General features: G+C 36.7%; 1 protein-coding gene across 16 annotated transcripts in view; it reads right to left on the reverse strand.

Annotated features, from left to right (window-relative positions):
* Positions 1-26,201, reverse strand: part of TAF2 (TATA-box binding protein associated factor 2) — a 73,097-nt gene that overhangs the window by 34,111 nt on the left and 12,785 nt on the right. For 7 of the 16 annotated variants that reach the window (XM_023750944.1, XM_006085244.3, XM_014452675.2 and 4 more), the window contains 10 exons: positions 20,332-20,450; positions 18,697-18,838; positions 17,261-17,492; positions 13,670-13,854; positions 8,398-8,511; positions 7,183-7,282; positions 5,038-5,123; positions 2,241-2,376; positions 1,009-1,163; positions 247-361 (listed from right to left, as the gene is read on the reverse strand). In XM_023750944.1, the coding sequence (XP_023606712.1) occupies positions 247-361; positions 1,009-1,163; positions 2,241-2,376; positions 5,038-5,123; positions 7,183-7,282; positions 8,398-8,511; positions 13,670-13,854; positions 17,261-17,492; positions 18,697-18,838; positions 20,332-20,450 (1,384 nt within the window). The other 9 variants (XM_014452676.2, XM_023750946.1, XM_023750952.1 and 6 more) reach the window with 6 other exon arrangements.

Consider the following 26,201-nt stretch of genomic DNA (forward strand, 5'->3'; position numbering starts at 1 on the left):
ACTATCCAAGATGTGTATCTGAAGACCAAGAAAAGCAATTAGTGCCAGAGGGGAGAATTTGTATCCCCTGAAATCTCCATTTGTAATCTGTCTTCCATTCAGCAACACTTGGTTTTTGCTCAATTTCATTCTTTGTAAACAAAATCACATTATGAAACTTCGAATCAGATCCCCACTCAAAAGCCCTTCCTATATTGTAACTGGGGAGAAAGTAATACAAAAGGTCATTTTAGAAAAAAAACTTACCACATATTTCTGAGTTCCAGGTGATGTATAATCTTGTTTTATTTCCAATTCCAAGACATTTCGTTTTCTATTAAATGCAAAACTTCCATAAAATTTTACCACTCCACTCTGGTCTCTGAAGAATCGTAAAGGAATTTTTGCATACTAAAATGAATATGTACTAAACAAATTATTCACTGTGGTAATAATAATTTTCAAATGCATCACCACCAGTTCAAAGCTTGAGAGCATGCTTCGTTGTAAAGCAGGTGGAAAAGTATTCAGAATTCTTGTGGAAAATGTTTCCCCAGATTTAAACAGAATTTCTGAAACATTAAGAAATTTGTGTTTTGAAAGAAGTAAAACCACTCTACTGGTTGCTAATATAATCAATGAGAAAATGCAAAAACTAAAAAGTTCCAAGATACTACTCAAGTTGTGCCAACTTCTAACCACATCCATAAGTCACCAGAACATTGCATCTTACAAGTAACTGTACAGGCCTGTATGAATTATTTACCTCCCCTACCATCAAGCCTGTTGCTGTTCTCACACTAAAAACTACTTCAAAATATACCAAATTTTACAAATAGTACAGATGTGTGTATGAGAGAGAGAGAGGTATGATTTATAGTTCTTGGTTATTTTTACTATTCTTTAGAAATATAGTTTTTATCTCTCCTTTCATCCCCCAAATCCCTCTTCTTCCTCCCTCCCCTCACACATACAATCTTCTCCCCCTGCCCCCACCACCACTTGTTGAACTGCTATTTAAAAGGATACACCCACTGCTTTATTAAAGGCTGAATGTCTTTGCCAGAGACATTCGAGATGGATTTCAAAAACCCAAACGTGGAAACCAACATTTGACTCCACATATGGGACTGGAACTTCTGAGATGAAGCAGTACTAGCCAAACTTAGCAGTTTATTGAAAACCTGTAAGGATAAAAGTATCATTTAGTAACATAATATACATTGCTTTCAATTATCTACGAAACCACTTTGCAACAGAACTTTATTACAGTCAATTATAGAATACAGTAATTTCACATCTTACTCTATAAATTGTTCTAGTTAAAGACTATCAATAGAAGTTATGCAAAGAATTAAACAGCCAGAATAAAAACCATATTTCTTTTAAATAAAATTGAATTTTAATGTCTTGGCCAATGCTGAATATTGTTTTTAAGATTTATAATAATATATAATATCTATAATTTGTTATGCTATGAGCTTTACATAGAAACTAAACATTACTTAAGAAGTTGAGAACACTCAATAGGTTTTATAGTACTCCAAAAAGCTAAATGGCTCTTGATAGACCACCTTTCATTTAATATCTGTGTTCTTTACTCTAAAGGCAAGCTGAAGAACAGAAGCATTAAAGAAACTTAATTTTAGGGCAAACTTTAAACGTTTTTTAAAAAAGATTACTAAAAAGTTATTTTTTACTTACCTCTAAGAATGTTATTAATGAGGAAAAAATACATTTTTTCCTCATTATAATACATCTGGTTTCTACTTCCTCAACTACTATCTATCTATATAATAGAGGAATATGCAAATTAGCCTGGACGCCGTAATATCACGACTGGACAGCAGGGACCTGAGGCTTTATGGCACCTGGCCAGGGTGAGGGACCTCAGGCTGTGCCCCTTGCCCGGCAGGGCTTGACGGGGGACCTCAGGCCGCACCCCCACCCAGCACCAGGCCGGGAAACCTCAGGCAGTGGGGCTTATACAAAACCATATGTATAAATTGGTTTTACTTTCATCCTCACATTCTAATTTTATCTTCACAATAATCCTGCACTAAGTGTCAAGTATTGATACCCATTCTATATCTGAGGAAACACAAACAAAAAGCATAGGTCTAAGTGGGCTAACAGCTAACAACTAATAGAACTCCACCTCATAAACCCAGATACCCTGACCCTATTTACAGAATAGTATTCATATTATACACATACAGATCTTTCTTTATAATTGGTGAATTCTTAACTTTAATACTTACTTGTAGCATAAATTCCATACTGATCCTATTTTCAATCAATCTCATTACAAGGTGAGCTTTACACTGGAACATAGTGTAGTACTCCCAAGACAGCGTATGTGGATGCTTTATTGAAAAGTATAGATGGGATGCTGGACTAAACAAATAAACAGATTTACTTAACATAACAATTTTAAATATTTAGTAAACAGTACATTTCATGGCCACATCAAGACAATAAATATAAAACTTCTTGGGAATACCTTAGTATGAGAGCAACAAAGACTAGGATACATACACTCACAAAAAAATTTTAAGCCCGGCCTGTGTGGCTCATAGTTGAGTGTCCACCTATGATCCATGAGCTAAGGGTTTGATTCCTGGTCAGGGCACATGCCCGGGTTATGGGCTCAATCCCATGCAGGAGGCAGCCGATCAATGATTCTCTCTCATCATTGATGTTTCTGTCTCTCTTTCCTTCTTCCTTCCTCTCTGAAATCATTAAAAAATATTTTTAAAAATTCAAGATGAACTGCATATCTAAAACAAAAACAATTATAAAAGTACTAAAATAAGCCTAGCCGGTTTGGCTCAGTGGATAGAGCGTCGGCCTGCGAACTGAAGGGTCCCAGGTTTGATTCTGGTCAACGGCATGTACCTTTGTTGCGGGCACATCCCCAGTAGGAGATGTGCAGGAGGCAGCTGATCGATGTTTCTCTTTCATCGATGTTTCTAACTCTCTCTTCTCCTTTCCTCTCTGTAAAAAATCAATAAAATATATATTTAAAAAAATAAAAATTTTTTTAAAAAGTACTAAAATAAAATAAAGGAAAACATTTATTTCCATAATTTAGGGGTGGAAAAAATCATATATATATATTTACTGATTTCAGAGAGGAAGTGAGAAGTAGAAACATCAATGATGACAGAAAATTATTGATCAGCTGCCTCCTGCACACCCCACACGGGATCAAGCCTACAAACCAGTAAATGCCCTGACCAGGAATTGAACCGTGACCTCCTGGTTCACAGGTTGATGCTCAACCACTGAGCCACGCCAGCCGGGTGGGAAAAATCTTCCAAAAGAAAAATATAAAATCCAGAGGACAGTAAGACCAGATTGACTAAGTAAAAATTTAAGAGATCAGGAGTAAATTAAAAGAAAGGTACAGTCTAGTAGAATTATTGAATACCATTTTGTAAATGTCATATATACATAAATAAAGGCAAAAAAATAAAGGTTTCAAATATATTTGAAAGACAATATAGCAAATTTATAATCGTGGTTATATCTCCATGGAGATGCTTTGTAGGAGTGAGGGGTGATAAAAAAAAGGGGGGGCTAAAAAGGATCTTTATGTTTTACTCCACACACTTTTACACTGTCCTGTTTTATATTTCTTAAAAGAGAATGTATTCATGTGCTGCTTTTATATACAAATTTTTAAAATTAAACATACAACAAGAACTAAATAAATGGGCAAAACCAAGGTATTTTCACACAATGGGAATGCTCTAATAATATACTGGAAAACAGCCATATGGCAGGCAGCCAAGAGAAGAAAGTGAAAGAATTAATGAGTGAATGTGCACTATGTATGAAGATTTATCTCAAATAATTTCACAACCAACCTGGTTAAGATAGATTATGAATCATCACTGTCACTTTACACATTAAAACACACACACACACTTTCTCTGGAATAATATGCAAAATTTTCTTAGATCACCAACAATGATAAAAAAGAAAATCCAAGTTTGTCTTACTTCAAAATTTCTATGCTTTTCCACTGACTTAATCTTGTCTCAGTGACCATAACAAAAAAGGGCTCCTGGTTATACAATTTCAAGTTTCTTAACTTTTGTTGTGTTTTCAGGCACTTGGGCAGTTCGGTTAATTCTATGGGCCCCATATAAGAAACGAGTTCAAAATGCACAAAATAAAATTTACAGAATTATAAAGAAAACCAATTATAGTGAAATGATCAAAATATAAAAAAATTATGATATACCAATATGTGAGTGAGCTTATCAATGCATTAAATAATAAGATCTAGCAGTGGTCTACTCTAGTAATTTTGAGTTATAAGTGCAAAGAATATCTCAAATTAGCGGCTAACAATTATAATGTGACAGGAAAATATCTTGTAGGCAAAGTCAGCATTGTCTGTTGCCTACATTCATAATTAAAGAAAATGTAAAATTTCACTTTATGGATAGTGAAAATATTTTAAAATTCCCATCCAATTCAATTCAAATAATTATTAGTGTTTCCATTATTTTAAAACTTCTATGAAAACAGTATGCTATAGCCCTAACTGGTTTGGCTCCGTGGATAGAGCGTCGGCCTGCGGACTGAGGGGTCCCAGGTTCGATTCCGGTCAAGGGCATGTACCTTGGTTGTGGGCACGTCCTCAGTGGGGAGTGTGCAGGAGGCAGCTGAATTGATGTTTCTCTCTCATCAATGGTTCTAGCTCTCTATCCCTCTCCCTTTCTCTCTGTAAAAAATCAATAAAATATATTTTAAAACAAAAAGAAAACAGTATGCTATAGTAGCAGTAGAAAATTAACATGGAAAAAAAGAAAAGCATTACATTTTTAAGTCTGTTTTAAATGTTTAAATCCATTTGTAGCCATCATATGCAATAAAAATAGTAATGAAAATAGTAATGTGGTTACCAGGGTTTGTGGCCTCAATATTATTACCTGTTAATATTACCCTTTGGTCTGTGTGGGCCTAAACACCCATACAAATGATCCTCAAAAAGTGATCCCATAAAAGAAGTTTTATAATATCATATCTGAACAATAAACATACTTATCCTTCTCTTTTCCTCCACCAAATATGGGATGTAGTAAAACTCCACCAGTTTTCAGCTCATACGCCACGATTTTATCCAGCTCCTAAAAAAAAATATGAAAATCGGAGCCAGTGAAAATTTTTTTACGTATAAATTTAAAATTGAACTGTGATTTCTCATTTCCTAGAATTAGAATGTAAATTTCTTAAATAAATTAAATGAATTGGAAAAGTAATTTATGTTCTTATAAAAAAAGCAAATTATACCGCTGGCTAAAAGACAGCACCTAAAAGCCTTGTCTACTTTGTGACTTTAGAGCTGGCCAGTATCCTGGTAACTTTCCTAATGGCTCTTCCCAACCTTTCTAGCTGGTTTTCCAAGTTTACGTCTTCCTTCTCTGTATTTGGCTTTGATGGAGAATTTAGGAAAGTAAAAACAAATGGTGATAAAATGATGTCAGGAATCAACATTTTAAAACTCCTTGTCTTCTCCAATATGACATACATCAAAGTAAAAAAATAAAAGCTTAAGTGAAAAAAGGACAACATAACTGTGCTAGCAATTCATAACTAGTTAAATAATATACAAGCAGAATAGAGAAGTGGTAAAAATCATAATGAAGTGGTTAAAAGCCAGGTCTAAATCCTAGCTCTACTACTTACTAGCTGTGTAACTTTGGCCAAATAACTTAACCTCTCTGTGCCTCAGTTTCCTCATCTATAAAATGGGGATAATAACATAGTTAGGAAGATTAAGATGGTTAACATTTATAAAATGCTTATAACAGTGCCCAAAATATGGTAAGTGCTGCATGTCATTTCCCCTTCATTAGTTTCTGAAATGAAGAAAGGACTCTTCAGTTCTAGATGCAGGAATTATTCTATAGTTCTAAATGTCTGAAATCTTTTACAATTACCTTTTGGCTTACTTAAGTTCTAGTTGGGGTGATGAAAATAGATAAAATGAGAAAAGGGGGGAAGTGAAGGGCTCTATTTAATAAGGATATTAAAGGCTAATCTTCTTCCACCTTAGAAGAAATAAGCTAAGCATGATATGATTTAAATGTATATTTACATGAATGGGCTAGGCAAAATACTAGTACAGTTGATTTTTGTCTTTTGGGTCAAATCTTTAAATTATAGAAAAAAGACTAACAATGACAGGAGCATAAATGCACTGAAGGGCTAGCCAGCATATACTAAGCACTTACTACGTACAAGGCACCATGCATATTACATGTATGATGTCTCATATTCCCCATCCATGGGGTAGATACTAATACTACTCTCCTTATACAGATGAGGCTTGGAAAGATTAACCAAAGTAACAAAGCTTGTAAATGTATGAGGCCAACTGCAAAGCAATCTGACTCCAGAACCTGGACTCTAAGTCTAAACAAATTTAGGAAGCAGAGAGATACATTAAAAATGACTACTATGAGAATTTGGAATATATCTGATAACTAACTTGATGTTTAAGGAGCTTAAATATTCTCTTCCTTAGGAAAAAAAGTCTTTAGAGGCCAACACTGATAATGGAAATGGGATAAAATAGACCATTAGTCTTTCCCATTATAGTCATTCTCAGTTTACTGGAAGAAAATTAGAGACTTTTGAATGACAATAAGTATTTTACAATTATTTTTCTAAAAATGGAAATGTGGCCCTAACTGGTTTGGCTCATTGGATAGAGCGTAAGCCTGTGGACTCAGGGGCCCGAGGTTCGATTCCAGTCAGGGGCATATACCTTGGTTTTGGGCACATCCCCAGTGGGGGGTGTGCAGGAGGCAGCTGATCGATGTTTCTAACTCTCTATCCCTCTCCCTTCCTCTCTGTAAAAAATCAATAAAATATATTTAAAAAAAAAATAAAAATGGAAATGTGTCTGGCCAGTGTGGCTCAACGGTTGAGCACTGACCCATGCACCAGGAGGTCGCCAATTCCTGGTCAGAGCACATGCCTAGGTTGTGGGCTCGATCCCCAGCAGGGGATGTACAGGATGTTTCTCTCATCCATATTTCTTTATCCGTCTCCAACTCCCTTTCTTTTTCTCTAAAATCAATAAAAATAAAATAAAATAAAAAATAAAGGACATGCAACTTTGAAATCGGGAAAACATGTCTTACTGACTTCTAAGTGGATAATGGATCTAGGTATTTTTACCTCTTTAATCCAATGGCGGTATTCATTAACTCCAAAAGTTTTTTTCATCCAAAGTCCATAAATATAGCCTGAAATTCCCTTCAGTACCCATTCATCAGACCTAAGCAAAAAGTAAAAATATGAACTTTTAATCATAGAAATTCTTCAGATAAAACAGAAGATTACAGGTATAGTGTATACTTCTCTGCCTTCTTAAAGAAAATGAAAGTTATTAATAAATTATTTGGTTTTTTCCACTTCCAGCTGAGTTCTACTTGACCATTCCTTGTGCCTTTTCATATCTGGCTTCACCTTTAACTGCAGGACTGCTGCACAGTCTTAGTTCAAGTACAATGTGCCTATGTGTGTTCTCTGGCAGTGCTGCTTCCCTCTCACCCAACTCTGTCCACACAGTCAGCCTCTAAAATAACAGCCGCATTCAGTTATTAGCAACCCATGCATAATTATTGATGGGATTCCAAGACCTGAAGTTTAATTACTTGATTTTTTAGTTTCTCAAGAGGAAAGGCAATTGATATCATTCATTCATTCGTTCATTCAAACATTTGGTTTACCATGTTCCAGGCCCTATTCTTTAGTGAAACTATGTAATTTAAGAAAGTCAAGAGGCTTTACCCTCTGCCCTCTCTTCTCCAACAAGGGGGGAAAAATAATATTTATAGCACAGAATGGTCACTTATAAATTACAATCTTAAGGGAGTTTCCTGTGTTTATTCAAATGCATCTTAAATTAATCAAAAAGAAAATAAAAAGTGGTGTCTCTTACATCATTCAAATAAATTAGCACAGAGAAAGGCACCAGCAGGAAAATTCCTACATCATTATCACTATAGTAGACCATTATTTTGCCTTACGCATTATCTTGAACATTACCAATTGCACTGAGCACTGACATTAGAATTCTAACTATAGTTCGCTGTACATTCAAGTCCCTTTATCTACAGTATTCATTCAGTTTAAGAAATTGTTGCTATCAAAATTCTTGCCTTATTCTTATCGCAAATTGCAAAACTAATTATATTGAATTCATGGCCAAAAATTTAGGATGAAATTTACATTCATTCTTTTTCTTTAAATATATATACATACAGAATACTGTCTTTAAATTTAACTACTGCAGTTAGCACAAAGGTGAGTTTACATTGCAAGAAAAGAAAATAAAAACAAAGTTTCTCAATTCTTCTTTTCAGTATTGTAAACTTTGAAATTACTCACCAAGACATTCTAGATATGAAACATCCAAAAAACTGCTGGGCCAAGGACTGGGCTAAACACCTTCTAGTCAAAGGTGTCTCATCGATAATCATGGCACTGTGTAATAGATTTGTGCTGGAATTTTAAAAAGACAGCTATTTATAACCAGGAAAAAAACAATTATTGAGTCAAAATAAAATAATCCCACATCTAATCTAATAAAAGAGAAACATGCAAATTGACCACACCTCCGCTATGCCCCAAGACATGCCCACCAGCCAATCAGAGCAACTATATGCAAATTAACCCAACCAAGATGGCGGCCGGCAGCCACGGAGCTGGAGCAAGCAGGAGGCTTGGTTGTCCCGGAGATGGAGGAAGCCAAGCTTCCTGCCTGCCCTGGCTGGCTGTGGCCTCCGCTCAAGGCAACAAAATTTCAATTATATAAGATAAATAAATCCCAGATACCTGCTTCCAGCCAGACTCCACTGGGAACTTGGGTGGCTGGGGGCCATGGCCAGCCTGCACACAGCCATCAGCCCCTCACCCAGGATGGCCACACCCTCATGGGGTGAGGGTCCCCGCTGGGGGGCTTGGCCAGCCTGCAAACAGCCATCAGCCCCTCACCCAGGATGGCCACACTCTCATGGGGTGAGGGTCCCCGCTGGGGGGCTTGGCCAGCCTTAAAACAGCCATCAGCCCCTCACCCAGGCTGGCCAGGCACCCCAGCAGGGACCCCCACCCTGAAGGGGCTGTGGCCAGCCTGCAAACAGCCATCAGCCACTCACCCAGGCTGGCCAGGCACCCCAGCAGGACCCCCCTCCCTGAAGGGGGTGTGGCCAGCCTGAAAATGGCTCTCAGCCCCTTACCCAGGCTGGCCAGGCACCCCAGCGGGGACCCCCACCCTGATCTGGGACACCCTTCAGGGCAAACCAGCTGGGCCCCACCCATGCACCAGGCCTCTATCCTATATAGTAAAAGGGTAATATGCAAATTGACCCTAACAGCAGAACAACTGGGAATGACTGGTCACTATGACACACACTGACCACCAGGGGGCAGACGCTCAATGCGGGAGCTGGCCCCTGGTGGTCAGTGTGCTCCCACAGGGGGAGCTCTGCTCAGCCACAAGCCAGGCTGACAGCTGCCAGTACAGCAATGGTGGTGGGAGCCTCTCCCGCCTCCTCAGCAGCGCTAAGGATGTCCGCCTGCAGCTTAGACCTGCTCCCCGCTGGCAAGTGGACATCCCCTGAGGGCTCCCGGGCTGCCAGAGGGATGTCTGTTTGCCAGCTTAGGCCCAATCCCCCGGGGAGCGGGCCTAAGCCAGCAGGTGGTCATCCCCCAAGGGGTCCCAGACTGCGAGAGTGCACAGGCCGGGCTGAGGGACCCTCCCGAGTGCACAAATTTTTGTGTACCAGGCCTCTAGTTTAAAATAATAGAATTGAAGTTAGGCAAAAAAGAGAAAAATCAGAATATTCTCCCAAAGAGCTTTTCCATCTTTTCGAAATATAGCTGAAATCCATAATCTTGATATGTTTTGCTTAAAGCAAGGACTACAATGTTTCCCACTGAGTTCCATGAAAAGTATATATACCTTTTGCAGGGGTAAAGGGAAGGGAAGCATCATTATGTTAATAAAAAACTAATCCTCCTATGAAGGGCTCTTGTAATATTTTCTAAGTAATAACTATTAATTTTTTGTGCTCTATTATTTACTTTCATATACACTGACCCATAGGAACCTTCTAACAACCCTCTGGAAAATGCAAGGACAGTATTATTATCCCCTTTTTGTTTTTTATTTTATTTTTAATATTTTTGTTGATTTCAGAGGGAGAGAGAGGTAGAAACATCAATGATGAGAGAAAATCACTGATTGGCTGTTTCCTGCATGCCCCCCACTGGAGACTGAGCCTGCAACCCGGGCATGTGCCCTTGACCAGAATCGAAACTAGGACCCTTTAGTCCGCAAGCCAACACTCTATCTACTGAGCCAAACCAGCTAGGGCAGTGGTCGGCAAACTGTGGCTCGCGAGCCACATGCGGCTCTTTGGCCCCTTGAGTGTGGCCACGAAGTTTCAATCGCACTGTAATTGCGCACCCGCACACGGTATTTTGTGGAAGAGCCACACTCAAGGGGCCACAGTTTGCCGACCACTGAGATAGGGCAATCCCCTTTATAGAGATGAGAAAATTTAGGTCCAGATAGGGTAAAATGATTGACCTCGACACAAACTTCTAAATTTGAAACTTTTCAAAGAATGAAACAGAGAAGGGAGAGAGGTAAAGAGAATACAAAAGGAAAGAAAATGAAAATAAAGTTCTCTTTTCCTTTTTTCTTACAAAATAATTTCTGAAAATATAAATGAATTTTGAATAGTGCAAAGAAAAATCTCTCACTAGTTATTCACAAAATAACTTACATGATTTTTAACTGCATAAGCAGAAAAGACTTTTAAAAAATATATAAAATATTCCCTCTTCTGTAATAATTTCAAGATTATGTGCCTATAGAATAAAACAAAATATTTAAAGCCAGAAAAAAAATCTGCCATTTTCAAGAATTAAACATCTATAAGTGCACTGAGGTTAACTGAGAAATTTAGGACACTTTTATTTCCTTCTTTGCCTTTCCTTCATGTTAAATTTTTGTCAAATAATTATATATTTTATGATTTACTTTTTTCTCTTAAAGAATTACCTCTGACATTTGCATTTTGTTTCATAATCATGTTCCAAAAAATGATTTAGACATTAATTGTTCTTTTTTTTTTTGACATTAACTATTCTTTACTGGCTTAATTGTTTACCAATGGTAGTAAATAGGCATTAACTATTCTTTAATAGTTAATGGTTGTTCCTTTTGTACCCTTTCTTCCATTTTTGGTTTCTTCCTTTTGACTCAATTGACTGATGGACCTTTGGGGGCATTGTCTGTCAGGCCGATTATGTGAGTTCTTACATGTCTAGAAGGTCTTTCTCTTAACCCATCTATACTAATAAAAGGGTTATATGCTAATTAGACCAGACATCTTCCAGACGTCCTTCCGGACAGAGCCACAGTGGCAGGGCCAAGGCAGAGGTGGTTAGGGGTGACCAGGCTGACAGGGGAGGGCAGTTAGGGATAACCAGGCTGGCAGGGGAGGGCGGTTAGGGGCTACCAGACCAGCAGGGGAGGGCAGTTAGGGGCAACCAGGCCAGCAGGCAGAGGCGGTTAAGGGCAACCAGGCAGGCAGGGGAGCAGTTAGGGGCGATCAGGCCAACAGAGGAGCAGTTAGGGGCATCAGGTCAGGCAGGCAGTGGTTAGGGGCGATCAGGCAGGCAGGCAGGTGAGCGGTTAGGAGCCAGCGGTCCCGGATTGTGAGAGGGGTCCCAGATTAGAGAGGGTGCAGGCCGGGCTGAGGGACCACCCCCCCCCCATGCACGAATTTCGTGCACTGGGCCTCTAGTATATGAATAATATCATAACTATGTACAGAATTCTTTGTAATTATTGCTCCTAAAAATTCAATAGGCATTGCTTCATTGTAGAATTTAGTTACATAATAAAGTTTGGGAAAAGTCCACTTTTTTCTTTGTGTGTAACTTGTTTTCTTCCTATTTAGATACTGAAATGTTTTTCCTTTATCCTTGAAACTTGAGATTTCATAAAGATGTACAGTCCCTTTATATTCATTTTATCCCTTAAATCTGCTGGCTTGCAGTTTCCTTCATGTCAGAGAAATGTTCTTCTATTATTTCTTTGATTTTAGAAGTAGTAGATTACAGAAAATAGTTAAACAAAATCTTTAATTAGAATCTTTAAAAAAAATTTTTGTTCGGTTTTATTGAGATAGAACTGATATACAGCACTGTATAAGTTTAAAGTGTATAGCATAATGACTTGATTTACATAATTCCAAAATGATTATCACAATAACTTTAGTTAACATTTATTTCCTGGTAGATAGGGTTACAAGAAAAAAAAAGAGAGAAAAAAATGTTATTTTCCTTGTGATAAGAACTTTTAATATCTACTACCTTCACAACTTTCAAGTATACATCATATCCCTAATACTTACTTATCTTGTAACAGAAAGTTTATACCTTTTAACCACCTTTATCCAATGCCCCCACTTCCCACCCCACCGATAACCACAAATCTGATGTCTTTTTCCATAAGTTTTATTTTGTTATAGATTCCACATCTAAGGGAAATTATACAGCCTTTGTCTTTCTTTGGCTTAACTAGAAACTTTAAATGAGTATATAAAATGTTCATTAGTGGTTGGCTCATAATGGGCTCAGTAAATATATGTAGAGTAATGAATGAATGAATGAATGAATGTTTTTTGCTCCTTCTCTTTTTGTTCTCTTCATCTTCCCGTTATACAAATGTTGTATCACTTATATTCTCTGTCTCTTATGCTTTCCCTCATCTCTTTAGCCTTTTCCTCTGATATCTAATAGAAATTTTCAAACTAGTTTTCTAATATCATTTGGTTTTATGCTATTCATGGCTTATACTTTCTACATTTTTAATAGTGATTTTTCATATAAAAGGACTTTTTATAATTGAAATCTCACACATTCTTTTCTCATACATGCAATAAAAATTGTAGAAACTGCCCAGCTCCCAGCTCAGTGGTTGAGCATCGACCTATGAACCAGGAGTTCAGGGTTCGATTCCTGGTCAGGGCACATGCCCGGGTTGCGGGCTTGATCCCCAGTGTGGAGCGTGTAGGAGGCAGCCGATCAATGATTCTCTCTCATCATTGAGGTTTCTATCTCTCTATTCCTCTCCCTTCCTCTTTGAAATCAATAAATATATATTTTTGCCCTAGCCAGCTTGGCTCAGTGGATAGAGCGTCGACCTGAGGACTGAAGGGTCTCGGGTTTGATTCCGGTCAAGGGTATATGCCTGGGTTGCAAGCTCAATCCCCAGTAGGGGGAGTGCAGGAGGCAGCCAATCAATGATTCTCTCTCATCATTAATGTTTCTATCTCTCTCTCCCTCTCCCTTCCTCTCTGAAATCAATAAAAATATATTCAAAAATAAATAAATAAATAAATATTTTTAAAAATTGTAGAAACTAAAAAAATATATGTAAACATTATTATCAGTTAATTCTGGATGAAAACAGTATGAGTCTTTTCAGTTATTCTAAAAGTTTTCTTTATGCTTTTTTACGTTCTTTAATTTTAAAAACACTAGATTTTCTACAAAGCCAATCATGTTTAAAGAAAAAATACAAAACACATCTTAAAAATGATCATATAATAAATAACCATTTCAAATTTAAAGAAATACCAACCTAAAAATGCTCATAGAAGCATAAGCAGCCACTTCAACATAAGCCTCATCGATGAATACAGTCTTAAAGCAGGAGTATGGGTATCGACATGTAAGAATTTCTTCATAAAATTCAAAAACTTCATGAAGATATGATGTGGTATGTTTAAGCAATGGAAGAAGTTGGGGTAAACAAAAATGAGTAACCTGAAAATAAAAGCAAGAAATAATATCCTAAATAAGTTAATTTTATATTTAAATTTGCTAAATATCTCAATTATAGATAAACTAGAGGCCTGGTTCACGAATTCGTGCACAGAGTGGGGGGGGGGGGGGACTGTGGGAGGTTGGCCAGCTGGGGGGGAGGGACTGCGGGAGGTTGGCTGCTGGCCCCAAGGAGGGAGCTGGCCCTCAGCCCCCCTGGAAAAGGCGCCGCGTCTGCTGCCACCCACCCCTGCTTTCCTGTCCCAGCCCAGCCCGGGACCCCGACAGGTTGGGAGAGGAGACAATGGTTGCCAGACGTGGAAGGAACAGACACCAGATGCTGATGTCACCATCGGTACCCTGCCACCGTGTGGTTCCCTGCCTCCCCCCCTCCTTCTTCCCTTGCAACCACGCCACCGTGGCAAGCGGGCAGCCCCCAGGGAAGAGAGAGGACAGAGGATGGGAGCAAGACAAACCCTTGTGTTGAGGGCTGACTTTCAATAGATTGCAGTGAGGGAACTGCTCTGCTATGTATGAAACCCTGACCCAGAAGCACGTCTCTACGAATGGTTTAGCACCAGGGGCCGATGGGGGCTGGCCAGCCAGGGGGAGGTGCCGTGGGAGGTTGGCTGTGGGAGCGCACTAACCACCAGGGGGCAGCTGCTGTGCTGAGCGTCTGCCCCCTGGTGGTCAGTGCATGTCATAGCGACTGGTCGACCAGTCGTTTTGGTCATTCAGTCATAACAGTCGCTTAGGCTTTTATATACATAGATGTTCATACAGGTCCCTTTTTCTTTTTTACAAATTCATGGTACTGAAAGAAAACGCTTGTGTGAAATTAGAGATTACTTTTACTATATGTATAAAATATTTACTGTACTTAAAAATCAAATTCATGATGGATTATAAGTCTATAAAATGCTTAGAACCAATGAAAATAAAACTTTGTTTTTAAACTAAGTAAAAAATTCTCCTGCATACAAAACAAAAAAGATGTGCATTTCAAAGACTTACAGATCTACCAGTAATTCAGAAATACCTAACCCAGTGAACATTGGACATGTCATAGTATTATCTTAATAATTAATAGTCAATGTTAATCATACTATCTTTTTTTTTTTTAATATATATATTTTATTGATTTTTTACAGAGAGGAAGGGAGAGAGATAGAGAGTTAGAAACATCGATCAGCTGCCTCCTGCACATCTCCTACTGGGGATGTGCCCGCAACCCAGGTACATGCCCTTGACCGGAATCGAACCTGGGACCTTTCAGTCCGCAGGCCGACGCTCTATCCACTGAGCCAAACCGGTTTCGGCAATCATACTATCTTTACTGCACATAGAATGTCCTCCTTGACTATCTCAACTACATATTGAAAGCTGCAGGGAGCTTATTGCTTGCTAGGAAATAAGAAATGCCTGCAATAGAAATTCTGATTTCCTTATTAGGCTACATCACACCTTGGACATGGCACACAAATATCACATTCCATTTTGTCTCAATTTAAGATTCTGTGCCAAATGAATGGCATCAACAGTGACAGAGATCACCCTTGATAGAACGAGCTGGCAATGTTTCAGGCAGAAGACTGAATATAAGCTAATCTTTTTGAATTGGACAAAAGTCTGATAGGTAAGAAGAAGAAAAGAGGACATTCCAGATAGTGTCAGAAATAGGAAGAAATAGGGTATGATTAGGAAAATCTAAGTAAACTACCTATATTGAATATAACAAACACAAATAGGAACGTATTAGAAAAAAGCTAGAAAGGAATATTAAGGTCAAATTTTAGAAGATCTTGAAAGCCATGCTAATGAGTTCTGATTATTGCAGGAATGTGGAGCTAAGGAAAGTTTCAATGTGTGATAAAAATTATTCTTCTGATAGCATTATAAAAAAATAGAGTAGAGACTACCATAATAATGAGGGATGGATATCTATATATTATTAATGGACAGGGCCCAAATTGCATCCTGATCAACACTCCTATTGGTACACAAACAAAAAAAAATACTACTCACCAAAAAAAGAATTCACTTTCAGACAAATGTACATGATAGCAAATCTACTGATATTGAGGCAAAAATTAAAACTATTTGAGCGTCAACCCTTGAACCAGGAGGTCAGGGTTCGATTCCCAGTAGGGGGCATGCAGGAGGCAGCCGATCAATGATTCTCTCTCATCATTGATGTTTCTCTCTCCCTTTCCCTTCCTCTCTCTGAAATCAATAACTAACACACACACACACACACACACACACACACACACACACACACACACTATTTGAGATAAAAAGACTAAGACATGAGCTCTAAGTATTTGAGAAAAATACCGGACTGTCATTTTCCTTTCTCTCATCCAATGGCTCAGCGTGGGAAAAAATTCTTCCAAAATACAAAGTAGGTACCAATCAAATGTTGATTCTAAAGTTGATAATTTACCAACGATAATAAAATTCATTGCCAATCTAATCAGCAAATACGCTTTTAAGAGACATTGTCAAGACAGTTTTTAAAAGTAAAACTATTCCCAAAATATTTTGAATATTTTCCATGAGTGATTTCAAAAATGCTGTGAATTTCAGGAAAGCAAACAAGAGCAGAGAAAGGAGCTAACAGTCTAACTCTAATTGCCCTCATTTTTGCTCACATAACTCAAAGAAATGCTATTGAGATATACATGGTCACAGTATAAGCCTTATATTAAAAATAATTAATAACTAAAATTAAAAACATAAAGAACTAATAGATTTTGGATTTTGGTAAATAATAGATTCATTCAAATGTTACTTTAAAAGTGTACCATAGCCAGAGGATCAATAGCCAGTGAATTACTTTCTAACTACATGCAGTCTCATGCTTGGGGAGACGTAAAAGCACTATCTGGCCTCTCAATTGACAAATGATTTGTTACAAAATATGGGATGGGGGAAAACTGGAAGAAGCCTTCATGAGTCTGTTGAGCAGAATTCTAACCCTGTCTCAGCCTTTTCTCTTTTCCTCTGTATACTGAAGTGAGAACCAAATCTTGCTCTTTAATTTTGAATTGCAATTTTTCAGGTCCAGAGATGTTTATAACATTCATAAACATATGCCAAACAAAAAGATGACATTATTAATGCACACAATTAGTTACCAAAATTAGCCTATATACTCTAATCAATATATAATTGAAGCTCTTTTGAATGTGAAGACCTCTGTTGGAAAAAATCTGAAATTTTATTATGACAATATTTTGAAAGGAATTCACATCATTAAGTATATATCAGACAAGGAAACCTTTTCTCTAGAATGATATTCTTGACAGTTAAAAGAAGAGTTAAGAAAAACTTAGTATTTCATTAATATCCTTCTTTTTCTCAGGAGTGAAAGGGCAAAAGGGGAGAAAGGAGAAAGAAGCCATACCTCATGCATATATGGATCTACAAGTATTTCAAAAGGTCCAATGGCCAAGGCGATATTTGACGCAGCTGTTGGAATGGTAAGCATGTAATGGAAGGTCTTCTTCCTCATATCATGGGTATACACTGTCTCCACCAAATCGCCATTGGAAACAGCCACCATTGCAGCATCTACTGTAAATTCTAATTTCCATGTACATAATTCAGAGTATGAGTCAACACATGGGAACCAAAATCTAGAAAAAAGATCAACAGTATAAAAAATATGTTGAAAGTGTAACCTAAATTGCTTTACTCACGTATAAATTACTTTTACATTCATAGAATAACTACAATAAGAAACTTTAGCTATTTGAATACTGAAGTATTTTTTTACTGTGTAATGTGGAAGAATTTTATTAAAGACAGAAACTTGTCTCCAAATATTATCTGGAAATATTAAGTAAATGGATCTTGTGGTACCTTCAGTTTAAACCCTAATAAGAGGTAAGCAATTCTTAGTTTGCAATTTTAAAAATGAAAATAAATTTCGTTTGTATATTCATATAAGTTAATTCTGATGTAGCACTCATTTCCAAAAACTAAAAATACTGATAATAAATTTTTAAAAATACAATATTCAGAATCTATTTCATAAGTTAGAAAATCGCTTTTTTGGAGTATGTGATGCATTGTATAAATTCAAACAGTGCTGGTAAAGCCATACATAAATTTCTAGTTGACTTTCTATCAATTCAAGTCAGGTTTTATTATGTGCCAGGGTCTGTAAGTAGCACTGAAACACAAAGAAATATAAGATATCATCCCTGGTTTGGAGGAGTTAATAATCTCAGAAGAAAATGCATACCATAAAGTAGTATTTCAACAACATGTAGTGAACTACAGAACTACAATTACAATTACACACAATCAAACTAAATCTCACTATCATAGTGTTCAACAAAAAAAAGCCAGATATAAAGAGCATAATGCATATGCTTCCATGTTTATCAAGTTCAAAAACAGGTGTAATTCATCGTGGTATTTTAGAAATCAGAACAGTGATTACCCTTCGGCAGGAGAATATCAGGTAGGGAAGCAGTGAATGGAAATGGGTGGGAAAGAGATTCTGAGATGCTGGTAATGTTCTTTTTCTTGATGTGAGTGTGGATTACATAGGTTTGTTCACCTGGGCAAATTTATTGAACTTTTTATATACAACTTGTGTAATTTTGTTTACTTCAATATATAGTTAAAAAATAAAAGAACTGAGATGATTTTAGAACAATATACTTACAAATGAGAGAGAAGACATATTGAGGAGGAATGACTAATTGAACAAGAAAGAGGTAGAAGAGATTGGGGGAATCAAGCTGGTACTTCTCATTTTATACTAAATACATGTATTGTATTTACATTGAAAATGAAATTAACTAAAATATATAAGAATGAGTAATCTACCTTGTGGAATTCTGATACCCACAAGAGAAAACATGAGCACCTCTCTCTGCCATACTTCCCTCTACACTGGGTACCACAAAATGAAGACCTCCTTTTGGCTGATCCAAAGAAAAATTGATGTGTATCTTTAGGACCTTTAATTCTGCAACAAATAAATACACACATGCATTGATACATAAATATGTAAATTAGTGGTCTATGTAATAAGAGCAAACTTACACTGAACATAAAAAGGCTCATGAAAAACCACACTCCTTAACCAAGTTCAGGTTTCACCATCTCTCCACCTAGGTTAACTCCATAGCCTGCCTTCACAGGTGTCCTTGGCTCCACTCAATTCTAGTCACTGCTGTGTTCTTGGAAATGTAGCTTTGGCTATGCCATGTCCTCATGTCAACATTCCTGGAAATGCTACACTGCCTAAAGAAAAAAATTCACAACTCCATCGGACGCTTAAGTCCTCCTCTTCTAGATCCAATTGAAGACATACTTTTCAGGTTAAATATATGATGATGGAAGATTTGACTCTGGGTGCTGGGCATACAATGCAACAAACAGATGATAGAATTGTACACTTGAAACCTATGTAATTTTATTAACTAATGTCAGCCTAATGAATTTAATAAAAGTTAAAATACATAGAAACCCCCCGCAAAAATTTAAAAAAAAAAATACAAAAAGCAGGCAAAAAAAAAAAAGTTTGTTCTATTATTACATTTCCCCACAGATAGTTAACCATAGTTGACTGTGGGAGTAGATGAAGAAGTGAAGGGTAGGGTAGATGGGAAAGCTTACCCAAGAATTTACATTATGCATTATTTATTATGTGGGTTTTTTTTGTCCCACTTGATTTCTACAGAATGTGTTGCTTTCATATTAAGTTTAAAAGTTGTTTCTTTTAATTTCCCCAAAACATTATAACCATATGCACTATCCCCAATCTTTGAACATACAATGATGACTTTCCATGTCTGTACCCTAAATTAGGCAACTCTCCCCTCAAAATAATCCCCCACACACACAAAAACTAGCAATATGCAAAATCAAAACAAAATGTCTTTTACTTCCTTATCATGTTTAATTTTTATAAGGCCAAATAAAGGTAGGCAAAAAGTTATATATAATAATTATAATGGCTACAAATATATTCAAGAAAATAAAAATTTAGAAATAAAACTATGCTCAAAAGTATGCAGAGTGGGTGTTATAAACCTATGTTCTAGCCTTGACTCTACTATTAATTAATGACCTTCAGCAGGTCCCTTACTCTCTTTCAACTTCAGATGACTCTTCTGTAGAAGGAAGGAATGATGATTTTTTAGGATTCTTCCTGCTATAAAATGCTAAAATCCTAAACTGATTTGATATTGTGTGGAATCTCAAATCTCGACAAACTGTTCCAGTCATCTGATTTTTTTTTTATAACTTTCACTTTAAAAACAACAGTGAAATTAGTTGATTTCTGTCACACCCCTTCATTGCTATTTTCCTGTTAGCCTGTGATCCTTAAGGAAAAAAAAAGATTCCAACTTGTGATTATTTAAATTTATAATTTTGACGTTGTTTTCATGTCAAGGTTCTAGTCACTGAACCTAACATGATTGTATTGCAGTCAATATCGTCTTGGTATTTTACCATCAACGTGTTTCCATAACTCTGATGGAACCTTAATGCAAAGTTCTCCATTTCCTGCATCAGGATCCACAGCACTCACCGCAGCTGCATAAGCATTGGAAAAATAATTGAGATTTCTCCTGGGGGTAAAAAAAAAAAAAAAAGAAAGGAATTTTAACAATACGCCATATAGTTCACCAAGCATTTTCTTAAATATTTGATAGCATTTGTTTGTAAGCATTATATAGTCTTACATAATTCATAAGAACACTTTTTAGCCATGTAATTATTACTCTACTCACCAAGACAAAAACTACTGAACTACAAATGCAATGACACATATAGTCCACTCACCAATGCTATATGATTATGATTATCACATTATCCATAATTTTGGCATGCCAAAGCCAATGCACTTTCCTGATATAAATGTAGAGAATACCAGTATACGTAGAATTTAAGAAATAATTATTCTTTATCAATCTTGTAAAAATTTGAATAGATTAAACAGGCCTTATAATCTGATAGGTATTAAAGTGATTAAAACATATAAGGGAGCCCAGCTGGTTTGGGTCAGTGGATAGGGTGTTGGCCTGGGGACTGAAGGATCCTGGATTCAATTCTGGTCAAGGGCACAATATTTTTTTAAAAATCAAACCACCTGATGGTTTTGATACACAAAACATATGAGGATGGAAATCAACTCCTTAAAATGTAATACTGCTCCTCATCACTCCCCAGTGGATGACAATGTAAGCTTAATGAGTAAGGAGAACTCTGGGCTGGTTCACTGTTATATCCCCTATATGCCAGGGGTACTTGATAAATTTATTTGTCCAACAGTTACTTGATTTTACCTCCCATTGGATGAAAACAATACACAGAAGTCTTGTAGAAATATGAAAACATTGTTCTCATCTGATTTTCTAATTTTATTCCATAAAAAAAACTTACATGTACACATATTACATTTCCTCCCTGAAATCACTTAAAGGAATATGGAAGAAATGGAAAAAAGACAGACAATGAATGGCAAGAGCAAGAAAACAAGATGATAGAGCAACACCATGAGCCATATTCTCCCTGTCACCTTTATGTCTCTCACCTGCTATTAGATGAATGCACAAGGTAAAGTTAGTGACATTTTCACTAGTGTGGTAAATTTTTAATCTACAAAATGATTACAAGGAAAAGCCATTAAAGAAAACATTCAGTTATACATTCTTAACTTGACAGAGGCCATTCTTCCCCCATCTTCACTTCTCTGCTAACTAGGAAAGATGTAGTATTAACTATGCTTTTAAAAAGTACATAACTTAAAGCTCTGGAATTAAACAGACTGCTCAATAATTTTAATTTCTATTAGATAAATATATAAAATAAAAGGTGTAAAAACTCCAGGATCACAATAAAAACTCGGTTCTCACATACTACCCATTCTTAGAATTATCAGACAGTAAAAGTAACCTTCTTCTTTGGTATGCAACTCTATAAATGTTTTTTTAAAATATGTTTTTATTAATTTTAGAGAGAGAGAAAGGGAGAGAGAGAAACATTAATGCATCAACACTGATCGACTACCTCTTGCACCCCCGCAACCTGGGCATGTGCCCTGACCAGGAATCGAACTGTGGACCTCTTGATGCATAGGACTACGTTCAACCAACTGAGCTACACTCGCTGGGCTACAACTCTATAAATTTTAACACATGTGTAACTATCACCACAATCAGGATAGAGAACAGCTTCATCATTCCAAAAGGTCTCTTGTGCTATGCCTTGTGTAAAAAAAATGGAACAACAGCCCAGCCAGCGTGGCTCGGTGATTAAGGGTCGACCTATGAACCAGGTGGTCAGGGTTCGATTCCTGGTCAGGGCACATGCCCGGGTTGTGGGCTTGATCCCCAGTGTGGGGTATGCAGGAGGTAGCCGATCAATGATTCTCTCTTATCAGTGATGTTTCTCTCTCTCCCTCTCCCTTCCTCTCTGAAATCAATACAAATATTTATATATTTTTTAAGTCTTTTTTTTTTTAATGAAACAACAGAATATTTTTTTTTTTTAATGAAACAACAGAATGTAACCTCTTGAGGCTGGCTTGTCCCACTCATTATGTTTCTGAAATTCGAGAAAAGTGTTACATGTATCACCACTGTTGCTTTTTACATTGAATAGTATTCCACTGCATAGATTGTGCCACAGATCCTTTATTCATGTGGCAATCACAAATAAAGCTGTTATTAACAAATGAGTATCAGTTTCTTTGTGACTTTAATTTTCATTTCAGGAGTACAAATACCCAGGAGTGGGGCTCCAGAGTGATATGGTAAATATACGTTAAGTTTATAAGAATCTGCCGAACTGTGTTCCTCTGTGTTCCTATCAGCAGAATATGAAACTGCCAATTGCTCCTCATCTTTGCCAGCACTTACTTAATGTAACATCTAATTTTAAAGACTACTTAATACATCTATAGATTATAATTTATTTTCAATAAAATTTCAAAAATAAGAAATTTGAAAGACAGTTAAAGAACTTGTAATTTCCCCATTATCTGTGAAATGCAAAATTAAAAAATAATTGCTACACAAAATGTCAAATTTAAGCATCACATATTAGGCTGCTCAGTTTCTTTATGAGGAATTATTCTCTTAATGTCCTCATTTCTTCAGAAAAGGTAAAGTGATCCAAATAAAATGGTGAGTCATTAGAAATGAAATCTAATAGGAAGTCAGTTATAAGAAATACTTTTCTCATGGTTTGGATTTCAGTGTTTGCTTTCATAATAAGAATCAAATGCTTTCTTTCATAATAACCTCATAAAAGCCAAAAACTACAAGGCAAGATTATAATAAATGTTTTCAATTTTCAGAATAATGACTACAAAATATTAATGTGCTCTTGCCCTATAACCAGCCCACCCCACCCCACCAACTCCCAGTCCTCGTCAAGGAAATAAAGCTGAAAGATGAATAATGCTGTAGGGGATACTGAAAAACTGGAAAATTAAGGTGATGGAATCCTATATAATAAAGAGCTAATATGCTAATTAGATCAAACAGCAGAATGACCATCCAGACGACCTTCCGGATGATCTTCCGGACGAAGCCAGGGCTGTGAGGGCCCAGGCAGCAGGGGCTGCGAGAGTGGAGCCCCTTGCATGAATTTCGTGCATTAGGCCTCTAGTCTATTATAATCACTCACATTATATTAAAATAACCTGTTAATTCTTTGTCAAATAAAGAATGTGTGCTTCTTAAAACTATAGGTGCAGTCCTGGCCGGTTTGCTCAGAGGTTAGAGCATTGTCCCACAGACCAAAGAGTCTCAGGTTCAATTCCAGGTCAAGGGCATGTACCTGGGTTGCAGGCTCGATCCCCAGGCCTGGTTGGGGTTTGTGTGGGAGGCAACCAATCAATGTGTCTCTCTCACATCCATGTTTCTCTCTCTCTCTCTCTCTTTTTCTCTCTCTCCCTCTCTCTCTCTCTCCCACCCCTCCTTCTCTTTTACTCTCTCTAAAAACCAATGGAAAAAATATCCTCAGGTGAGGATTAATAACATAAACTATAGGTGCAGATTTTGCAATTATTTTTCTCTTTTTTTAAAATATTTCATGGAAGCACAATTTACATCAGAAAAGTACATATACTCTAAGTATATAGCTTGATGAACTTTCACAAAACCAAAGCCAGTATACAGAACAAAAACAGAACTTTGCCAGCCTCTAGAAGCAGTCTTGTGCCCTCTGATAATCACTAGCCAAGCCCCACTTCCCACCGCCAAGGAAAACTCATTATTATGACATCTAATGTGCTAGATTAACAGCTTAATATACATTCTCTTGAATCTGACTTCTTTTACTTGACGTTAAGTTTGAGAGATCCATCCATATTATTACATTTAGTTATTGGTCATTCGTTCTTATTACCGTTTGGAATTCCAATAGTGTGAGAATACACCAGAATCTACTATTCTACCATTGATGCATCTTTAAGTAATTTCCAGTGCTGACTATTATAAATGTTGCTGTGAACGTTGCTGTGTGAATTTGTTGGTGAACACATGAACATGCTTCTATTGGGTGTATACCTAGGAGTGAGACTGTCAATCATAGAGTATGCATATATTCAAACTCAATTTACTTTTCTACTAGCAGTGTTTGAGAGTTTTAATTACTCTACATCTGTGTCAACACTCCAATTTTTTCCTTGCCTTTAGTTTTGACAGTTTACATACAGGGTGGGGAAAATGCCAGCCAACAGAAATTGATTATTGAAACTTTGAAAAGTTGAGACTTTTCAAGCAAAATAAAAAAGGTCTTCTCAAAGTGGCAATGCCTATCTAGGAAAGGAAAAGAAACACAGATGAAGGAAAGAAGTCAGCTACTGTAGGCTATCTATCTACAGAAATAGGTTATCTGACACAAAGTCTACATTTATTTTATTCTAAGAAGAAATACAGAAAAAGCAGAAAAAAAAAGAAAGAAAGAAAAGAAAAAGAACACACCAAAGAGTCCTACCACCTATGGAGGCAAACTATAATCTATCTATAATACATAAGGTTCAAACACAAAATATATTTGAAGAAACTTCAAGTGTTGCAATTATTTTATTTTTCTAGCAGTCAATAAGCTGGGGGGGGGGGGGGGGGGGGGGAGAAAAAGAGAGAAAAGCCTTAAAGATGTTACATAAGCCATTGGGTTTTTAGTGCTAGTATGGGTAAGTTAACATTCAGTTGGTTAAATAGGCAGAAATGCCTTTTAGTCTCTATGTTTCCCTTTCTTACAATCCTCTTATAGTTCAAAGGAGCTGAATCTCAACCAAGGTAATTAAGCACATTCTTTCCATTAAAAATAGGAGGGCCTGGCATCTCAACTTTAAAACAAATAAGAAAATGTGACGAAGCAGTATATTACTTCTTTGAATGTTAGGACATTCTTGTATGTATTAAAGATCACATTTACCACCAATAATTTTAAATATAATTTTCAATTTCAAAACTGTCATACATTTTTTTTGTTTCAACTATAGTGGAAATTTTATTGGCTTATTGAAAAAAGTAAGTTATTTCAGAAACAGGAAAGATAACAGAAGTATCTAAGGATATGCTAATTACCTTAACTATCTGCCTTTCCCAAAGTTCCCTTCAAAAATGTCACCTATGGGAATATTTTTCATATCTAATTGCAAAAAAAAAAAAAAAAAAAGCAGCAATATTTCTTCTGGATAACTGGTATGTTTCTGTCTTGTATCTTATGAATCTTACAAGTAATAAATAATAGTGTTTACAAATCATAGTGCTTCCCTCTCTGGGATGATAATCAGATGATAATCAGAAATATCAAAACCAAATCTAGCTTTCCTTGAGGAATTGTGCAGTAACTTAATAAAGTATACATACCATCCTATATTTTTTTTATCCTACAACCAAAAAAAAAGGTCTACAGGCTAATTTCATTAGGAACTTAAAAAAAACTATTGTCTAATAAAATTCTAAAAGGAATCTGAAATCTCTTATGAACAGTCAGAGAACAGACATCAGCAAAAATAATTAATGTCATCTTTCTTAAAAGGTATTCAAGCCCTAGCCAGTTTGGCTCAGTGGATAGAGCGTCGGCCTGCGGCCTGAAGGGTCCCAGTTTTCAATTCTGGTCAAGGGCACATGCTCTGGGTTGCAGGCTTTGATCTCCAGTAGGGGGCGTGCAGGAGGCAGCTGATCAATGATTCTCTCTCATCATTAATGTTTGTATCTCTCCCTCTTCCTTTCTTCTCTGAAATCAATAAAGGAATATTATATATTTTTTTAAAAGGTACTCAGCTCTGGCTGGTATGGCTCAGTTGTTGAGCATCATCATGCACTGAGGGTCATGGTGATCTGTCAGGCACATATCAG

This window comes from Myotis lucifugus, unplaced genomic scaffold, assembly GCF_000147115.1.
Source record: "Myotis lucifugus unplaced genomic scaffold, Myoluc2.0 scaffold_17, whole genome shotgun sequence".
NCBI lineage: Eukaryota > Metazoa > Chordata > Mammalia > Chiroptera > Vespertilionidae > Myotis > Myotis lucifugus.